General features: G+C 43.8%; 1 protein-coding gene across 2 annotated transcripts; it reads right to left on the minus strand.

The window, feature by feature from the left end:
* Positions 1-451: 451 nt before the first annotated feature.
* On the minus strand, positions 452-19194 carry C10H3orf49 (chromosome 10 C3orf49 homolog). Of its 2 annotated transcripts, XM_008260875.4 has the most exons (5): positions 18921-19194; positions 12171-12493; positions 6256-6377; positions 1998-2111; positions 452-1218 (listed from the first exon to the last, which is right to left on the minus strand). In XM_008260875.4, exons 1-5 carry the CDS (start codon positions 19055-19057, stop codon positions 1021-1023), a joined length of 894 nt encoding a protein of 297 aa, XP_008259097.3. In that variant the 5' UTR covers positions 19058-19194; the 3' UTR covers positions 452-1020. The 2 variants fall into 2 exon arrangements, with proteins under 2 accessions (XP_008259097.3, XP_008259098.3); XM_008260876.4 differs by lacking the exon at positions 1998-2111.
* Positions 19195-20977: the final 1783 nt, after the last annotated feature.

The following is a 20977-nucleotide window of genomic DNA, read 5'->3' on the forward strand; positions in this document are numbered from 1 at the left end:
ATGGAAGATTTCTGTTTCTCCCTCTCTGTAACTCTGACTTTCAAATAGGTAACTTTAAAAAAAAAAAAAAAGTTAGATTTAGTGAAATAAGCCAGTACCAAAAAGACAAATACCATATGTTTTCCCTGACTTGTGGTAAGTAATAAACCACTCAAAAGGATGTAATGTATAGAAGGAAAATTGACATTTTGAGATTTGTTTATTGTTTACAAACCTTGTCTACACTCTTGAGGACAGTGGTTTTTCTACTTACTACTTGTTTAATTCTTTATTTGGTGGAGGACTAAGCTTGTGATTATAAAATAAAGTATGCCATTATAAAAATTAAAAAATAAAAAAGGAAGTCTAGGGTGGAAGGTATCATTATGCTCTTAAACCTATATATATGAAATTTGTTCACCTTATATAAATAAAATATTTAAAGTAAAAAAAGTTCTGGTAGAATGAAAAGTTGTTTGAAGTAAATAGTTTATTAAGGTTGTCTTGGATAAAGAGTTTCATAATCTGAAATTTAAGATAAGGCTGAATTATTAAGTGTTGGATCACATGTGCAATACTTATTATATGTTTCATCCTTTATTTTAGTTCATCGTTTATTTTAGTTCAGAAACATCACACTTTGCATGAATCATAGATTAATAATCTTACATTTTTATTTTAATGAGAATTTTTATCTTTAAAAGTGAAAGTTTAAAATTAGCTCAGTAGTAGTCATTGAAAGTGTCATACTATCTATAAATGATTCCTCTAATTTCATCTAGAAAAACATGGGAGGAATTCTTCGTAGAATTGCTACATCCTGAGAAATACCTCAGTTTTCCATGATTGATACAAATTATGAAGCCAAAAATTGTTTTTATGGACTCAGAATTAAAAATCAAGTCTTCAAAAGTCTTTCTTTAAAAGGACTATTGGGCAGAATATTCTACAAAACATGCCTCCCCTTCTCACTGAATAATTCACTAGATAGCTATGTATTCAGGATTATACACCAGATAACCTATACAGCCAAGACCAAAATCAGAAGCAGCAACAGCTACACGGGAAGCACACATTTTTCAGTTTGTACTTCCTTGTGGTTCTCTTTGATACTCTCTGAAATTGCTTGGAGGACTGAAGAATTTCATCCCCTAGGAACTCGCAGTGTTGAAGTTCAGCGTGTCTTTGGGCCAATAGCTTCATGGATTTATCTGTCACTGTCTCTATGAGGTCGTCTACCTATGACAGGTAAATACAAAGAAATGAAGCCATGTGTTAGAAAATCTTGTCAAAACTAAAGGGGCTAGGGCTGCCGCTGTGGCTTAGCAGGTTAAGCAGCTCCCTGCCGCATGGACATCCCATAGGGGCACCAGTTCAATTCCCAGCTGCTCCACTTCAAATCCAGCTCCCTACTAATTGACCTGGGAAAGCAGCAGAAGATGGTCCAAGTACTTGGGCCCCTGGTCCCACATGGGAGACCCTGAAGAAGCTCCTGGCTTTTGGATGCAAATCAGCCCAGCTTTGGCCATTGCAGGCATGTAGGGAATGAACCAAAGAATGGCAGATCTCTCTCTCTCTCTCCCTCTGTCTGTCTCTGTAACACTGCCTTTCAAATAAACAAAGAAAGAAAAAGAAAGACCAAAGGGGTAGTTACTTTTCCTGAGAGATGAGTTCAGGAATTGGTGAGCATTTTGCAAACCCTAAAGTATTATTCTAATTCAAGTCTTAGCAAACAGAGCTTGAAAACCTAGATTTACCACCTGGTGGTAAAGACGATCTGATTTCTTCTCAAAAGAAGCCGATGTCTACGCTTTCACTTTAATTGCATGCACTTAATATTTATTAGACACAGCATCATCCTGGATGCCCTTAGCAATCCTTTAGCCCCTCTCAGAATGCACCCCACTAACATTATGTCTTACTGCTAATTGTTAATTTTGTCTCACGGCTGCACTATCAGTTAAGCCTAGCCCTCTGATGCTTCTGAGATAACAAAAGTAAAAGCTTTTGTCCACTACCTGCATTTGAAGCTTTCCTACTGTCAAATCTGATTTTCGAAGGAATTTTTCCATGCCACGTTTCTTTTTTTTAAGAGCTGGGAAGTGTGGTCTCTTTTTTGATGAATAGGGTACCTATTGTAAAGATGCAAAAACACACCAGATTAGGAGATACCAATATTATTTCTGTGATGGCACTGAAATAAGAATTTTCGCCCTTGGAGTATTCTCTTATGAACTGAACATTGGCCACATAGCAATGTTGGATCGGAGACCGTATTCATATTATTCTCCACGCCCCATGTATCCCCTTTGTGTCCAGAGCTCTCTTTGAAGAGAGATCTGTAGGGTGCACAGAAATGAGATTGTCTGGCTCTGAAAGAATACACAAGGTTGGGGGAAAAGCAGGTCATTTGGAAGGAGAAGAAGAAGAAACTGTGGAGCTGCAAGGCACAGTGAGCGTTGGGGGCTGTTGTGGACCAGTGCCCCAGAAAGCTCATTACCAATGGATCCAGTTGTTAATTTGGGTCTCCTTCCTGCAGGTTCCCTTATTTCCATGGCAGTCAGGTCTCCAAACATAAAAGCAAAGCTCTGGGTTCTTCTTGCCCCCTGCCTGATGCTTTTCCCATCGTTCCTGGCTTCCAGCTTACAAGGACCCTGTCTTTATAGTGTTGCTGCTGGAAATCATCCCTAGGTCATGGCTGTTGGTTAATAATATGCCCCTTTTAGTTTTTACTGGGTTCGCTGTACCTTCCCCTCGTGTTTGATAATTAATGCAAGGACCGTTGTGACACCTACACAGAGAAACAGGTGGGGCTGCTTCTAGGTACTTACCTGATGAAGGAGTTGACAAGTGGAGTCCGATGACCAGCACAGATGTCAAAGGTAGAGCCTCTGTGGTCATCTACAATAGGACCTTGTTGTTCCTCTGTCATAAAACCCAGTACTTTTTCCTACAAACCATCTACTACTGGGGCTGGCATTGTGGCATAGTGGGTGAAGCTGTCATCTGTGATGTGGCATCCTATATAGGTGCCAGATCATGTCCTAGATGCTCCACTTTTGATGCAGCTCCCTGCTAATGGCCTGGGAAAGGCAGCAGAGGATGACCCTAATTCTTGGGGCCCTGCTACTCACATGAGACCTGGAAGAAGCTTCTGGCTCCTGGCTTCGGCCTAGCCCAGCCCTAGCCACTGCAGCCATCTGGGGACTAAGCCCAGATGGAAGCTTGCTTGCTCTTTCTCTCTCTCTCTCTCTAACTCTGACTTTCAAATAGATAAATAAATCTTAAAAAAAAAAAAAAAAAAAAAAAAAAAAAAAAAAAACTACCACACTTGGAAGGTGGTCACTAAATTATTTCCATGTTTGTAGAATACAACTATTATGAAATCCAATGCCTCTACAAGTTTTTTTTTTTGTTTTTTTTGTTTTTTTTTTTTAATTAGCAGATGTAAAGAGAGAGAAATCTCCCAATTGCTCCTTCACTCCACAAAGGTCTGCAGCAGCCATCTGTGAACTCAATCTAAGTTGCCCATGTGGGTGGAAGGGACCCAGTAACTTGAGCCATCGCAGCTGCTGCCTAGGATCTGCGCTAACAGGAAGCTGGAATTGGGATTGGAGCCAGAACTCGAGCCCAGGCTTTCCAATGTGGGATGTGGGTGGCCCAAGCATCCTGGTAACTGCTATGCCTAATGCCAGTGCTCCTCTGCCAATTTTGGATAACAGGACCAGCTGGGGCCGGTGTGGCCTGGAGAGGACATGCCTCCTGCACAGGGGACCTCTGTGTAGCACCTGTTTTTTTGCCATGAGGAATTGTGAGCCTACATGTTCATCTTTTTCTTTCAAAGAAAGTTGAAAATCCAAATTTTTATTTGAAATATCATAATTTTTTTTTTAACAGGCAGAGTGGACAGTGAGAGAGAGAGAGACAGAGAGAAAGGTCTTCCTTTGCCGCTGGTTCACCCTCCAATGGCCGCCGCGGCCGGCGCACTGCGGCCAGCGCACCGCGCTGATCCGATGGCAGGAGCCAGGAGCCAGGTGCTTTTCCTGGTCTCCCATGGGGTGCAGGGCCCAAGCACCTGGGCCATCCTCCACTGCACTCCCTGGCCACAGCAGAGAGCTGGCCTGGAAGAGGGGCAACCGGGACAGAATCCGGCGCCCCAACCGGGACTAGAACCCGGTGTGTCGGCGCCGCTAGGCGGAGGATTAGCCTAGTGAGCTGCGGCGCCGGCCTGAAATATCATAATTTTTATAAGTAGACAATTCAAATCTATTTTCGTAAACATTCTGAGGGCTAAAAAATAAAAATCCCTTCTTAGTCAGTTGACCACCACTGATTTAATGTCTTTTGATGAACAGGAATTCCTAATTTAACCCTAGCCAAATTTATCCAATCCATCTTTATCATTTTAAAAATGATTTATTTATTTTTATTTGAATGGCGGGCTGACAGAGAGAGGGGGAAGATATATATACATAGATAGATAGATGCATACATATATACATACATACATACATAGAGAAAGAGACAGTGAGAGAGAGAGAGAGAGAGAGAGAGAGAGAGAGATCTTCCATCTGCTAGTTTATATCCCAAAGGCTTGCAACAGCCAGGACTACACCAATCTGAATCCAGAAGCCAAGAACTCCATCTGGGAGTCCCCCATTTATGACAGGAACCCAAGTACTTAGGCCACCATCTGCTGCCTCCCAGGCACGTTAGCAGGAAGCTAGATCAGAACAGAGTAGTCAGGGCGTGAACTGGCACTCGGATATGCTGGGGTCCCAAGCGCTAGTTTAACCCACTGTGCTGTAACACCCACCACCCTCTGTATCCTTGTCATCAGGTTTGTTGAGGCCCTAGAAAGTCTTTTACTACTCTGAAGTTATCTGGATACTCTTCTGGTCCTCTACAAGTTTAAGATTTTAGCTTCCCCCCTTAAAACTCTAATCCAAAAGGAATTAATTTTGTGTGATAGGAATCACACATGTTGCTATCCCCTGTGATATCCACTTGTCCCGCTACTGTTTATGTAGAGATTATGCTTACCCTGCTGCTCTGCAATACCATGGTTTAATTGCTAGCTCCTTCGATAGGTGGTAAAATCTCACACATCAGAGCAGTGTCCCTTGGATCACCTGTAGCCCTCAAACCTAGAAATTGCCCAGGACATAATAAGGGCACAATAACTATGAACCTACCCCACAGGTGGCACAATTCTTTCTTTAAAAAAAAAAAAAAGATTTATTTATTTATTTACTTGAAAGGCACAGAGAGACAGAGAGAGAGAAAGAGAGAGACAGAGAGAATCTTTCATCTGCTGGTTCACTCCCCAAATGGCTGCAACAGCTAGGTGTAGGTCAGGCCCAAGCCAGGAACTTGCTCTCCTACGTGGATAGCAAGGACCAAGCACTTGATCATCCTCAGCTTCCTTTCCAGGCTCAGTAGCAGGAAGGTGGATCAGAAACAGAGCGGCTATGACTGGAACTGCCACTCCATTATGAGATACCAGTGTCACAACAGTGGCTTACCTCCCTCTGCCACAATACTGGCCCCACTTGGGTTGTTATTTACTTATTTATTTTTTATTATTTTGAGTTGTTATTTGTAAAGTTTTTATAATGAACAGGGCCTTGAGCATAGTGTCCATTTTAAATAATGGCTTATTATATCTAAAATAAAAATAACTAAGAGTTCTCATTTAAAAAGACAATTTAGGGTCAAGGTCAAATCACATACCTAATGGGTAAGTGAAAGTTTCCATGTGCAAGAGTTCTAGGTAATCTAGTATGGCCCTGTCTACACTGCATGAGGCTATTTACATTTTAATTTCACTTAACATTAAATACAATTTAAAATCCAGTCCCTCGATTGCACAGTTCACGTTTCAAAGACTCAAAAGCCACTCGGGTCCTGTACCAGACACTGGTATCTGCGCCGTGAGTTCTGCTGGTTGGCACTTGTCTGGTGGCTTCTCCTCCAGAAAGCATGCGTGGATGGGCCAGATTGCTAATACGCAAACTTGACATTTGAACATTTGAGAGAGTCAGCATAAAGTTGCAGGCTCCACTGTTGCCCAGATTGCAATGGAAGCTGAACAGTGTGAGCTCAGTTGCAGGGGAATCGGACTTCTCTGTGGCTAATTCTTGGAGAGGACACGACGCCATAGGCGCGAAGCATTCGTGAGGTGGAACTCAATTAAGGGAAGAGAGAATCGGGGTTTTGCAAAATCCTTGAACACTGACGATGTATGTTTCAGTCCCAAGAGGTGAGTTAGATTACCTTCAGCAGTCCGGAGGGGAGAGATGTCACCGACAAGCGCTTGGTGGTTCTCCGAGCCCGCAGGAGGCCACGCCCTCGCGTTATCTCTTCCGTCTCGGCCTCCAGGTCAAGCTGTATGGTGGCTTAGAGAAAGAAAAAACCATCCCATGAGTGTCAGTTACAAACATGTGCCTCCTAGCACAGAGTACTCCGGAGGGTTGAATTGGAGCAGCGGGCATTGTGCTACACTGGATTGAGCCGCCCTTTGCCCTGTTGACATCGCACGTGGGAGTGTGATCTGAGTCCTGGCTGCTCTGTTTCCTACCCAACTTCCTACTCTGCCAGGGAAGCAATGGAAGACGGCACAAGTAGTTGCATTCCTGCCACGCATGTGGGAGACCAGGATGGAGTTCCTGACTCCTGGCTTCAGCCTGCTGCAGCCTTGACTGTTGTGGCAGTTTGGGGAATGAAACAGTGAGCGGAAAAATCTCTCTCTCTCTCCCTTTCAAATCCAATCAATCAATTAAAAAAAAATAATGCGAGCATGTATTTGCCTTTGCTTATTTTACACTTTATCCTGCACACATTTCTCTTTCCATATGTATGTGTATATATATATATATATGTATATATATATAAAATCACAACCCCAGGAGACACCAAGTCACTCCTGATACAGTGGATACCTCTCGAAGAGACTTCAGTTTGGCCTTGAATATTTTCCCATTAAACATTGTGGAATTAAAAAGAAAAATCCACTCTCCAACATGCAAGGGTATCCCTTGAGCATTGCTTGTTGATTGGAGCAACATTCACAACTGTGTCACTCACATTTCATCTTTTTTTTTTTTTTTTGGACAGACAGAGTTTAAACAGTGAGAGAGAGAGAGAGAGAGACAGAGACAGAGACAGAGACAGAGACAGAGAGAGACAGAGAGGAAGGTCTTCCTTTTTCTGTTGGTTCACCACCCAAGTGGCCGCTATGGCTGGCGCGCTTCGTCGATCCAAAGCCAGGAGCCACGTGCTTCCTCCTGGTCTCCCATGGGGTGCAGGGCCCAAGCACTTGGGCCATCCTCCACTGTACTCCCGGGCCACAGCAGAGAGCTGGACTGGAAGAGGAGCAACCGGGACAGAATCCGGCGCCACAACCGGGACTAGAACTTGGGGTGCCGGTGCCGCAGGCGCAAGATTAGCCTAGTGAGCCACGGTGCCAGCCCACATTTCATCTTAACAGTTTTTTTCTAGATCCAGTAGCCATGAGAACCCTAAACCCCTCAATAATTTTCTTTATTTCAATTTAATTCTTAACTCATAAATGTATTCATATAGGACACTTTAAAATGCTATCATGCATTGAAAATGAGTATTAAAATTAGGCAGTACAATTTCTGTGGTGAAAACAAATTCAAGGTGATCGCTGCGGGGTGGGGTAGCATTTGGCTTAGTGGTTATGATGCCAATTATGATATCTGTATCCCACATTGAAATACCTGGCTTTAAGTCCCAAGTCCACATCCTGGCTCCAGGTTCCTGCTAATATACACCTTGAGAAGACAGTCTTGATGGCTCAAATACTTGGATCTCTGCCACCGACATGGGAGACTTGGGTTAGGTTCCTTGCTCCTGGTTTTTGCCCAGTGCAGTTCAGGTCACTGTGAATATTTGGGGACTGCGCCTGTGGATGGGAGCTCTATCTATCTACCAGTTTCTGTGTGTGTGTGTGTCTCAAATAAATATATGAATAAATACAATTTTTAAAATAAAATATCATTTTCTGCAGTAAGTACAAAATTTGAGGTCACTCTCCTTTTATTAGAAAGAGGGAGGGGCATGAAATAAAATCTCTTTCCTTGATGTAATCCAAAGGTTTTACAGGGCATTGGGTAAAAGGTATTCGCAACTTGCTGTGTTTCATTGTCACGTCACACCAGGTGTAGCACATAAAATAATCTTGTCCTGCTTACAGACTCTTGATAAAGATCTCTCTGAGAGCCTCTGACCTTCATAAGAACATTAACCTACTTGACACCGTGAGTTGGCTATTTCACAGGAACTTCAACTCAGCAAGCCTAACCAGAACTCAACACTTCCTTTTTTTTTTTTTTTTTTGAGATGTATTTATTTATTTGAAAGTCAAAGTTACACAGAGAGAGGAGAGGCAGAGAGAGAGAGAGAGAAACAGAGAGAGAGAGAGAGAGAGAGGTCTTCCATCTGATGGTTCACTCCCCAATTGGCCGCAACGACCGGAGCTGCACCAGTCTGAAGCCAGGAGCCAGGAGCTTCTTCCGGGTCTCCCACACGAGAGCAGGGGCCCAGGGACTTGGGCCATCTTCTACTACTTTCCCAGGCCATAGCAGAGAACTGTATCGGAAGTGGAGCAGCCGGGTCTCGAACCAGTATCCAAATGGGATGCCGGCGCTTCAGGCCAGGGCAGTAACCTGCTGTGCCACAGCACCGGCCCCACGACTTCCTTTCTAATCCAGGTTCAGTGCTCTGAATCTGTGTATGGTGATTCCACGTTCAAAGTGCAACACAGAAACTCATCCTTCCTCTCTGCCCTCCACTGTCCAGATCTTACCGAAATCTTACAATACCTGCGACTATTTCTCCCTTTATCTCCCCACTCCTACTGCCACCACTAATCACAACTAATATCATTGCTTGCCTGAATGAATGTCAGAGCCTGTTTACTGCTCTTCTTGCATCATCTCTGGCCCTTTTCCCATCCAGCCTCTACTCTGCAGCCAGACGTATCTTTTTCAAAATGCAAATCAGACTGTATAAATCGCCAGCTTGAAAGTATGTAATGGTTTAGCGTCCTTAGGAGGAAGTTAAAACCTTGGTCAAGTCGCTTCTCTCGGGTTCTCTGTTTCCACCTCCTCCCCCTTACTCTGAGATTTCTTTCACTTCTTAATTATACCTTGTGCTCTCCTGGTATTGGACTTGAACATGCTCTCCCTTCTTCCTGAACAGCTGTCCGCCCCACTCTGCCCTTACCTAACTCTTCATCTTCCTTAAAATCCCAATTTAGGTGTCCCTTTCAGAGCACCCATGATGTGTTTCCATGGCAGCGTGTGCTTTCACTCTTGAATTACGTAGAGGTACCTGCATGAGGTTTTGGAGTTTTTCCACACTATAATTCCACAGGCCCAGAGATCAAATCTGCTCTATTTGCTACTCTTTCCCTAACGCTGCGGTTGGCACATGCTAGCTACTTAACAAACATTTGTGAAAAGGATAAAAAGTGTTAAGGAATTCATCTGGGAAGACAGGGTAAAGATTTTTTAGCTGCTTCCTGAAAGGTGGGTCTGTTTGTTTTCTGGAGAAATCTTAGTTGACAGCTTTGCTATTCTAACTAAGACAGAAATAAAGTGACAGTCACCGAACTAGGGGTGAAAGAGTAGTCCTTCTTTGTTCTGCTGGGTTCTCCTGTTCCAGCCCTTCTGTTATTTTCAATAGAACTGTACAGGTCAATGCAAACCACATAATTGCTAGGTGCCTGCATGCCTGTATTAATGACTATTTCTTTCCAGGGGAGTTTGACAGGGCAATCAGTCAGCTGGAAGTCAACAGTTGTATTTGTTGTTGTTGTTTTCCAGCAAGTTTGCAGGATGGTCACCATGTGAAATGTGATATTGCAGGCTATGTTTCCTGATGTTGTGCTGAAAAGGACAATAAAAAGCTATAGAGTCTATCTAGGTGGTGAAATAGCCTGTTTCATACTATAATGGTGGATTTATGACATGACATGACGTTATGCATTTGTCACGCCCTGCAGACCTGTGTAATGTAGAGAATAAACCCTGGGACCAGCGCTGTGGCGTAGTAGATAAAGCTGCCGCCTGCAGTACTGGCATCCCATATAGGTGCTGGTTGGATTCCCGGCAGCTTCACTTCCGATCCAGCTCTCTGCTGTGGCCTGGGAAAGCAGTGGAAGATGGCCCAAGTCTTTGGACACCTGCACCTGTGTGGGAGACCTGGAAGAAGCTCCTGGCTCTTGGCTTCAGATTGGCCCAGCTCTTGCTGTTGCAACCATCTGGGGAGTGAAGCAGCGGATGGAGGACTTGTCTCTGTCTCTCTGTCTCTCTCTGTCTCTCCCTCTGTCCCTGTCTCTCTGTCTCTCTCTCTCTGCCTTTGCCTTTCAAATAAAGAAGTAGATCAGAGAGAGAGAATAAACCCTAGTGTAAACTGTGGGCTTCCATTGATAGTAATGCTTCAGTACTGGGCATTGATTGTAGGAAATGAACCCATTAAGACAAGATGTTAGCCTGCGCCACGGCTCACTAGGCTAATCCTCCACCTAGCAGCACCGGCACACCGGGTTCTAGTCCTGGTCGGGGCGTCGGATTCTGTCCCGGTTGCCCCTCTTCCAGGCCAGCTCTCTGCTGTGGCCAGGGAGTGCAGTGGAGGATGGCCCAAGTGCTTGGGCCCTGCACCCCATGGGAGACTAGGATAAGTACCTGGCTCCTGACTTCAGATCAGCGCGGTGCGCCGGCTGCAGCGCACTGGCCATGGTGGCCATTGGAGGGTGAACCAACGGCAAAGGAAGACCTTCCTCTCTCTCTCTCTCACTGTCCACTCTGTCTGTCAAAAAATAAAATAAAATAAAAAATAAAAAAAATAAAAAGACAAGATGTTAATGGAAACTGTAGGGGTACAGATGAGAAAGAGTAGATGGGATCTCTCAGTTTTTCTGCAAATGTAAAACTGCTATAAGAAATAAATAAATTCTTAAGAAAGCTGCAGAAGAGAAAGTAAACTTATAGGACCCCAAACAGCCTTACTACATGCAAAAAAAAAAAAAAAAGATGCTGAAAATTGAGCCTTTGAATGTTGATTCTTCCACACAGTATATAAAAAGTAGACCCAAGAAGATCAAACATCCTTTGTGACCTGCCAATCATAACTTTTATTCATTTAATACTCACAACACTCTCTCCTTTTGAAAGTGGCTATTTGAACAGCTGCTTGACTACTTTCTCCAGAAACAAAATAAACAATGCCACTGAAGTTTGATTTTATACTATGAATTTTTGCATACATACATATATACAAGGGTATATGTATGTATTCATATATCTATATATATGAGGGTACTTCAAAATATTCATGGAAAAATGCAATTAAATGATGTCTATTTTGGTGCAAAAATTTTTTGAAAATCATGTGCACTTTTTTATTTATAATATACATTTTCACGAATTTTTTGAAGACCCCTCATATGCATGAATTTCAGGATTTTTTGCAACAAAATAACATCCTTTAATTCTATCTTCTACAAAAAAGTTTTTAAATGATTTATTTATTCATTTGAAGGAGAGAGTGACAGAGAAAGCGAACAAGGGGGAGAGAGAGAGAGAGAGGGAGAGAGAGAGGGAATCTTCCATCTACTGGTTTACTCCTCACATAGTCACAATGGCCAGGGCGGGTCCAGGCAGAAGCCCATCCTGGTCTCCCACATGGTAGCAGGGGCCCAAGTACTTGGGGCATCCTCTGCTGTTTTCCCAGGTGCATTAGCAGGGAATTGGCTCAAAAGTGGAGCAGTGGGGACATAAACCAGCACTCCTATATGGGATTCCAACGTGGAAGGAGGCAGCTTAACCCTCTGTGCTGTAACACAGGTGCCTGCCCAAACTTGATGATATTCCCTTGTATTTAAATGAAAAGTGACCATAGACTGATCAGATCATTAGCTGGGGTAAGGGGAATCTCAGTGGCCATCTTATTCAGTGCATCTCAAAATGTATGTGTACATGAGTCATTTGAGGAGGTCTGGTGAAAATGCAGATTCTAATCCAGGAGCCTGGGTAGGGCCTTGGATTCTGCAGTTCAGATCAGCTCCTCCCAGATCCCATCGACTGGGAAGCCAGAGAATCCACCCTGATTTTACCATTCCTCTTGGCCTTGACACCTAATGACAAATTGCCTCTCATTACCATTCTGCGGCAGCTTTCTCATTCTTGGCTTGGTAAATAACTTGGGAGACGGAAGCTCCCTGACAATCCGAGGAAGAAGGCTCTGTGTGGGGGACAGGAGGGCTTCCTTGTGGTTCCTGGAGCCCCTTCTACTGGGACTTGCAGGCTTGCATCTGTACTTGTGTGACAGCATCCTCCCCAAAGCCGTCTTCACTTTCTTCATGACATTTCTTTTCTGATTTTGCCGGCTTTCGTGAAATCCCACATCACTTTCACTGGATGATTCCTCTTTGGGGACCAATACATTTTGCTTTGCTAAGTTAGTAGACACTGCTCTATGCCATCTAAACAAAATACAAATAGTTTGCATTAAGGAAATTAAAAATTAACATGGAATGATTTAAATCATCAAACCTCAGACTTCAAATGTGAAAAAATATTACACAATTCCAAAAAAATGACATTGCAGACCAAGAATAAAATCATAGAGAGAAGAAAGCCAAAATAGCAAGTTGAAGTTTTGTCACCAGATTGTTACAAGTGCAATCTGTCCACTATTTCATTTAATCCTCACAACACTTGCAAGAAGTAGGTTATGTTACTATCTTCCTTCTGCTGATGAGTAAACTGAAATACAAAGTCAAATTAATCGGCCCAGGGTATAACTTAGATTTTAATCCAGGTCCAGTGTTAGAATCCATTAGCGGCCGGCGCCGTGGCTCACTAGGCTAATCCTCCGCCTTGCGGCACCGGCACACCGGGTTCTAGTCCCGGTCAGGGCGCCGGATTCTGTCCCGGTTGCCCCTCTTCCAGGCCAGCTCTCTGCTGTGGCCAGGGAGTGCAGTGGAGGATGGCCCAAGTGCTTGGGTCCTTCACCCCATGGGAGACCAGGAGAAGCACCTGGCTCCTGCCATCGGATCAGCGCGGTGCGCCGGCTGCAGCGTGCTGGCCGCGGCGGCCATTGGAGGGTGAACCAACGGCAAAGGAAGACCTTTCTCTCTGTCTCTCTCTCTCACTGTCCACTCTGCCTGTCAAAAAAAAAAAAAAAAAAAAAAAAAAAAAAAAAAAAAAAAAGAATCCATTAGCTCACATTGCTAAATTGGTGATCTTTTTTGATGGTGGTATGAGATCATTTTTGTTGCCTTTGGCAGATCTGAGACTAAGATGAGGAGAAGGTGTGCCTTGGCAATTGATGAAGAATACAAGCACTTCAAGCAACTCATGAAAAGTAGAACTAAGCGAAGTGTGAGAAATTCTGAAATCCACTGTGAACTTTCTGAAGACCCTTCGTATATATGACTACAAAAAAGGTTTGCACCCAAACAACCATCTAGTAATTCCATCTCCCGTCAACTTTTTGAAGTTCTCTTGTGGAACTTCCTTATAAATGCTACTTTTCCACAGAATATACACTTAGATAAAACAAAACTTGTATATTTAACATTCCATATAGCCATGGATCAGGTTCATAATTTGGGCATGTTTTAGTTATAAAAATAGTCAATTCCTCATATCTTTTCACGAGTTAAACACTTTGCAAAAGTGCTTTTCAGCATATTTTATAATTAAAACCTTACACTGTCATCAATATTTTACCCTCGAGGGAATTAAATCTTGAAGAAATTAAGTATATAAGTGCATGTGATTGGGCTCCCAGGTCTGTGTTGTTAACCTCTATCAAGGGTATCACCTAGGGGCTGGCATTGTGCATAGCGGGAAAGGCTGTGGTCTGCGACACTGGTAACCTATATGGATGCCAGTTTGAGTCTCTGCTGTTCTACTTCCCATCCAACTCCCTGCTAATGGCCTGAGAAACTCAGTGGAGGATGGCCCAAGTGTTCAGGCCTCTGCACCTACATGGAAGACCTCCGAGATGAAGATTCTGGCTCCTGGCTGTGGTCTAGTCCAGCACTGGCTATTGTGGCCATCTGGGAGTGAACCAGCAGGTGGAATTTTTTTTCCCTCTCTCTCTGTCTCTGCCTCTCTCTCAGTAACTCTATCTTTCAAAATGAATAAATAAGTCCTTTTTTTTTTCTTATAAGAGTATCATCTTGATACAAGTATTTACCTTATATATTTACCTCACTTGTTTTTCTGGAAGCTTTCTCTGAAGCAGTAATATCCATGAAATTGCAGGATTTATCATACTTTGTTTCATTTTTAAAGATTAATTTATTTAAAAGGCCAAGCAATATGGGGTGGGGGAGGGTTGGGGGACAGGAGCTGGAGAGAAAGATTTTCCATTCACTGACTCTCTCCCCAAGTGGTTTCAATAACCAGGGCTGGACCAGACCTCAGCCTGGAGTTAAGAACTCTATTCGAGTCTCCCACAAGGGTGGCAGGAGCCCAAGCACTTGGAGCATCACCTGCTGCCTTCCCAGGCAGATGAGCCAGGAGCTGTTACTGGAAGTAGAGCAGCCACGGCATGTGTTACATGCCAGTGTTACACAGTGTTAAGCTGTGGCTTAACACGTTCCACAGCTTATTGCAAAATAAGCTTTTAATTTTGGGATAATTGTAGATTCACACATGCAGGTGTAAGAAATACGAGTAGTACAAAGAAATTCTGTGTTTGCTTCACCCAGTTTCTGCACGCCACAGTATATTAGACACAACCAGGCAGCTGACCTGGCTGCATTCAAGATCCAGAACATGTCCCTAGCTGCCAGGGTCCCTTACACTCACCTCCAACCTCTGCCTTAACACCTGCAACATCGAGTATGTGCTCCATAGGCCTGATTTTTGTTTTTTTCAAGGATGTCATAAAAATGGAATCATACAGGATAGAACCCTCTGGGACCTTTTTTTTCTTTCACTCAGCATAATTCTCTGCACCCTCATCAAGGTTGTATGGCTCAATACTAGTTCACGGTTTTATTGCTGAGTAATAATTCATGACATGGTTGTCCCACACTTTGTTCAATCATTTGCTCATTAAAGGACATTTGTGGGTGGTTTTATTTATTTCTTTTCTTTTCTTTTTTTTTTTAAATTTTTATTTACTTTGAAAGTCAGAGTTACAGAGAAGAAAGGGATCTGCAGAGAGAGAGAGAGAGAGAGAGGGCGAGAGAAATCTTTCTTTTGCTGTGGGTTTGCTCCCCAAATGGCCACAATAGCCAGGGCTGGACCAGGTGGAAGCCAGGAGCCAGAAGCTACTTCCTGGTCTCCCAGGGAGGTGCAGGGGCCCAAGCACTTGGGCCATTCTCCACTGCTTTTCCCAGGCCATTAGCAGGGAGCTGGATAGGAAGTGGAACATCTGGGACTCAAACCAAAGCCCAAATGGGATGCTGGTGTCGCAAGCAACAGCTTTACCTGCTATACCACAACACTGGACCCAATTTATTTTATTTCTTTGAAAAGCAGAGAGACACAGAGAGGTGAGAGGAGAGAGGAGAGAGGAGAGGGAGAGAGAGAAAATCTTCCAGCTGTTGGTTCAGTACCCAAATGGGCACAATTGCTGAGGCTGGGCCAGGTAGAATCCAGGAGCCTGGAACTACACCCAGGTCTCTCATGTGAGTGGTATGTTCCCAAGCACATGGGCCATTTTCTGCTGAATTAAACTGGTTCTCTGATATGGAATACCATTGTCGCAAGTGTGGCTTACCTCAGTGCACTGCAACACTGGACCCTGGGCTGTTTTTAGTTTGGGCCTATTATGAATAAGGCTACTATAAACATTTGAACAGGCTTTTGTGTGATTATAAATCTTCATTTGTCCATGTGAAATTCCACATTTTATATTGTTATGTGACATTATCCTATCATTATATATATTTCTAATATTCATTAAAATGTATTCATAACCACTAAAAATGCTCTTCAGGGAGTAGGTATTTGGTCTAGGGACTGGAACACTGCATTCTGTGGATGGTCACCCCAAGGCACTGGGAGAGTTTCAAAGTTAAGGGTGGTGCAGACTCTGAAGCTCCACCTAGAAATGCAAATCACCTACCTGAGAGAATCTGTTGGACTATGGGAAACTCACCCTACCTGTAAAGATACTGCAGTTTCAAGTCTTCTTCATGGATTCTAGTCCATGTTGTCAAAGTACATCTGGTTGTTCTTATACTGTTCCTTTGCAGAACCTGGTAGTACTCAGCTTTCAGCTATGATGTTTGCCATGCTGTTCCTTTACAGTGTGTTCAGGATACCTAACTGCTCTCTCCGACTTCTTTGGTGGCACCAAAGAAGTCCTATGGACCAAGGGACCTGTGTTCAATACTTGCTTCTGGCTCCTGACTCTAGCTTCCTGCTAATGCAGGTTTGCAAAGGTAGACGTGGGAGTGGCAGTGGCAGTGGCAGTGGCAGTGGGAGTGGGGAGGGGGAAAGGAGTGGTTCTGTCTCAAGTATTGGATTTCTGCTGCTCGTGTAGGGGATCTGGATTTTGTTCCCAGTTTCCAGCTTTGTTTGGCCTCCCCTATCCCTGGTCAGTGTAAACATTTAGGGGAGTGAAACTAGTGCATGTGGATTTCTCTTTCTGTCATTCTATGTCTCTCAAATGCATGGATAAATATTTTTTAAAAGTTTTCTTCGTATACTACCTAAAATATCTTAAGTACCATCAATAGCATGCATGCTCCTCTCCAGGAAAACCCTGTTCTAAACTGAACCCAAACCATTCTGCCTTCTCTGTAATTACGTACAGGAAGTCATTCATTTTGAGCTCAGGGCTGGAGTTAAATGGTCTTGAGTCAACCCAGAACCACAATTCCTAACCATGTGATCCTTGGCATATGATTTCAATTGGCAACTTGTGGTTTTCTTCTTTGAAAACGGGTCTACTTTTCTGAGAATTGGGCAAATTAAAGGAAATAGTTGATAGGTTTGGAACCTAGTAAAGCATTCAGTAAGTGATGGCTTTGATTACCATGCAGATTAGATCTGTGTGGTGAAAATGAAAAAAGCAAGCAAGGAGGCTGACAGCCATAGAAGGGGACCTGTGGGTTCCCAGTTTCCCTCCTGGGACCAAGAACACGGAGCTTCGCCAGTTGTACATACATGACTTTGAGGGGATTCCCTTCACCTTCTGTTCTTAAAGCTGTGTCATGTTGTTACAATAATTTTCTAACAGATTGGTAGTAAAGTGTTCAGAGAGAAATATCATTTCTTAGCTTGTCCAAAGGTAATTTATGAGCTAAAATTAATTTCCCAGTGATCCTTCCATGACTCAATAATTTCAATTTTTATGTATTTCCCACTACCATAAATATGTATGCAGACCCACCAACACAAAACAACAGAAAGAGACTTTCAGGAGGCTCAAGCCTCCAAATGCAGCCTTGCAACTTGTCAGGTTGAAAGCCCTCCCTTGGCCGGCGCCGTGGCTCAATAGGCTAATCCTCTGCCTGCGGCTCTGGCACCCTGGGTTCTAGTCCCGGTCGGGGTGCCGGATTCTGTCCCGGTTGCCACTCTTCCAGTCCAGCTCTCTGCTGTGGTCCGGGAGTGCAATGGAGGATGGCCCAAGTGCTTGGACTCTGCACCCGCATAGGAGACCAGGAGTGGCTCCTGGCTTCGGATCAGCGTGGTGTGCCGGCTGCAGTGGCCATTGAGGGGTGAACCAACGGAAAAGGAAGACCTTTGTCTCTGTTTCTCTCTCTCACTGTCCACTCTGCCTGTCCAAAACCTCTCCCTTTCCTAAAATGATTTTTTTCTTTGATATTGAATTTACTGGGCTGTGCTCCTTCCCTCTTGAGCTTCTATTTTCTACTGAAAGTCTGAGTCTCTGAAACATTTTGTCCACAGAAGTTCAGAAGTTTACTGTTGGATGATCCAGGTCTCATGAAAACAACTCACATCTCTCTGTCTGAGCTATAGTTCATGTACCTGGTAAGTGAGAAGCCCAACTAAATTGGAAAATAAATAACCACACTTAACTTTCCAAATTAAAGTGTATTAAGTTTGGAGTATTTTATGCTTTTATTTATGGTTCTGTCACTGGCAAGAAATACCAGGTCTTACTGTTTAAATGTTATTTGAGGGGCTGGCGCTGTGGCACAGTAGGTTAATCCTCTGCCTGTGGCGCTGGCATCCCATATGGGCGCCGGTTCTAGTCCCGGCTGCTCTTCTTCCAATCCAACTTTCTACTGTGACCTGGGAAAGCAGTAGAAGATGGCCCAAGTCCTTGGGCCCCTGAACCCACGTGGGAGACCTGGAGGAAGCTCCTGGCTTCTGGCTTTGGATCGGCACAGCTCTGGCCATTGCGGCCATTTGGGGAGTGAACCAATGGATGGAAGACCTTTCTCTCTGTCTCTCCCTCTCACTGTCTGTAACTCTATCTCTCAAATAAATAAAATCTTAAAAAAATGTTATATGAAAGAGCATGCACATGGGTCAATGTGATTAGTATGTATTTCAGCAGACAAAATTGCTGAGAAATCATTGATCATGGACAGAGTTTGAGTGAATTTTCTAAATAACAGTGTTGGTATGGGGTGTGGAATGTCTAATATTCTGATGCTGAACTGTCAGCTTACTAACAACACTTCTTCCCTCTTGCATGCTATGTTAAAATTCAAGTTCAGGTGGAAAAGAAAAGTTCTCCCTGTTACACTGAAGACTTTTCTGAGCACAAAATGAGGCTTCCATAGAGACAATAAGATTCCTGATCCAATGCGGTATCTGCCCCCAATCCGTACAGAGTCTTTGTTTCTAGATGCAATGTTTTAAGAAAAGACACAGCATTTTCTCAGCACCACAGTAAATTTTGCTTCATGAAAAAAAAAAATCTAATGACTGTTAATCAACAGAAAAGAATGAGTCTCCATTACCTACCTTTCAATCCCCTTCCTTTTGAGTGAGCCGTTTTTCTTTCTGGGTTGCTGGAACCTTCCATACGGGCTGACTTTTCTATAGGCAACCTTCAGGGGTTCAGGGAGATACAGCTGATGGTGGTCCATTGCTCTCAACATTACACATCACAGGCATCTGGGATCTCTGCAAGTCCTGAGCTCACAAATTTCAAAAGAAAATCATCCTGAAGACTGAGGGCTCTGCCAAGTGTTGGGCTTTTTTCTGGGTGAAGAATGTAGGAAGTAGGGCTTGTCCTGTTTACGACTTCGCAGAGGTGACCAATGATGCATTTGGCAGAGCCTTGGGAAATTCCACGGCGCTCTGTGGAAAAGTTCATAGATTCTTAGATGAGGTAAAGGAAAAAATGGTGACTGCTTGTGTCTCTGCTGCCTTTAGGATTGGCAATTAAAAAAAATCTCATGCATTGCATGAAATTTGACCTGCATCTGCAGATGTGCGTGTCTGAATTGCAAAGGGACAGTCTCTAGGGATACCAGTGTTTGTTGCTCTGCAAAAATTGAGCTTCCATTACCTCTCTTGACTAGAGCAGGTGGGACATACATGACAAGATCGGTTGTGGTTTGGACATCTCACGATGCACCCTAAGGGCTATCTCATTCCATTTTGCAGTTTTCTGCAAAGCACGTGGCTGAAAGAGGTCAATATTTGCCTCACCTGGCCCCATCAACAGTTTCCCATTTCACGTAAAGAGCAAATACAGCCAAGGATGGAACTTCTGCCCACAAGGTGGCAGCAGACACTAGGGTTTATTTCCATCACTCCTTGGCACTTCAGTTGTTCAATTTGAAAGAACTGAACTGTTAACAAGGAAAACTCCAGAAAGGTGTTGGGAGATATAAGAATCACTGTGCTTTCTGGGTTTGCATTAGTCTATACTCAGGATTGTGCACGTTCAATGAATTAGACGAGAATCTTGAGAAAAGGCAGATTCAGTATAGCACAGCGGGGGTGAGATCTAAGAATTTTCGTTTTGCAAGTCTAACAAACTCCCAGAGGAAGCTGACAGTGCTGGCCCACAGCCCGCAGTTTTTGGAGTGAGGCTCTTATCTCTTGCAGACTTGGAGACAGAGCTTTAAAATGCTCTAGAATGAGTGGTGAAGAGGGTGGGTTTGAGAATTGCACCTGCGTTCTCATTCCAGCCAGTTGAGTGGCTTTAGTCAATTTACTCAAACTGTCTGTAAGCAGAAACTATTACTTGGGCTGAAGCCATAATTTTAGCATCAAATTCATAGTTTTAGGATGAGAGTCGGAAGTTTTGTCTTATCTAGAAATGTGGCCCAGGAATCTACTTTTAGGGAGTACAACGGGAGATGGGGTGCAGAAGGTCCCCTGTCCCCCTGTCCCACATTTTGAGAAGTATGAGGCCGGCGCTGCGGCTCAATAGGCTAATCCTCCACTTTGCAGCACCGGCACACCGGGTTCTAGTCCCAGTCGGGGCACCGGATTCTGTCCCGGTTGCCCCTCTTCCAGGCCAGCTCTCTGCTGTGGCCAGGGAGTGCAGTGGAGGATGGCCCAAGTGCTTGGGCCCTGCACCCCATGGGAGACCAGGAGAAGTACCTGGCTCCTGCCTTCGGATCAGCGCAGTGCGTGGGCCCTGGCGGCCATTGGAGGGTGAACCAATGGCAAAGGAAGACCTTTCTCTCTATCTCTCTGTCTCACTGTCCAATCTGCCTGTCCAAAAAAAAAAAAAAAAAAAAGAGAGAGAGAGAGAGAGAGAGAGAAGTACAGAAGCACAGCACACTTGCTTGGCAAATGGGCACGTGTTTCTACCTGGTCTGTTTTCCTTTCCTGATGGAATCCCCAGGTGCTTGAATGAATGTATGTGCATTTTCTTGAACTACAGGCCAATCTTTTCATGTAATTAATGGTCTTGCTATCTTCATTCTGCTGTATTCAGTCAAATGTCTGGAAAAATGGGATTTGTTGTACATTGGTATAAGAGAGATGTGTTCTATTCATGCAAAATGTGCCTATGTTTGTACATGCCCATGTGTGTATGTGTGTATGGAGTGGATGTA

The sequence above is a fragment of the Oryctolagus cuniculus genome, chromosome 10 (genome assembly GCF_964237555.1).
Source record: "Oryctolagus cuniculus chromosome 10, mOryCun1.1, whole genome shotgun sequence".
NCBI classification, from domain to species: domain Eukaryota; kingdom Metazoa; phylum Chordata; class Mammalia; order Lagomorpha; family Leporidae; genus Oryctolagus; species Oryctolagus cuniculus.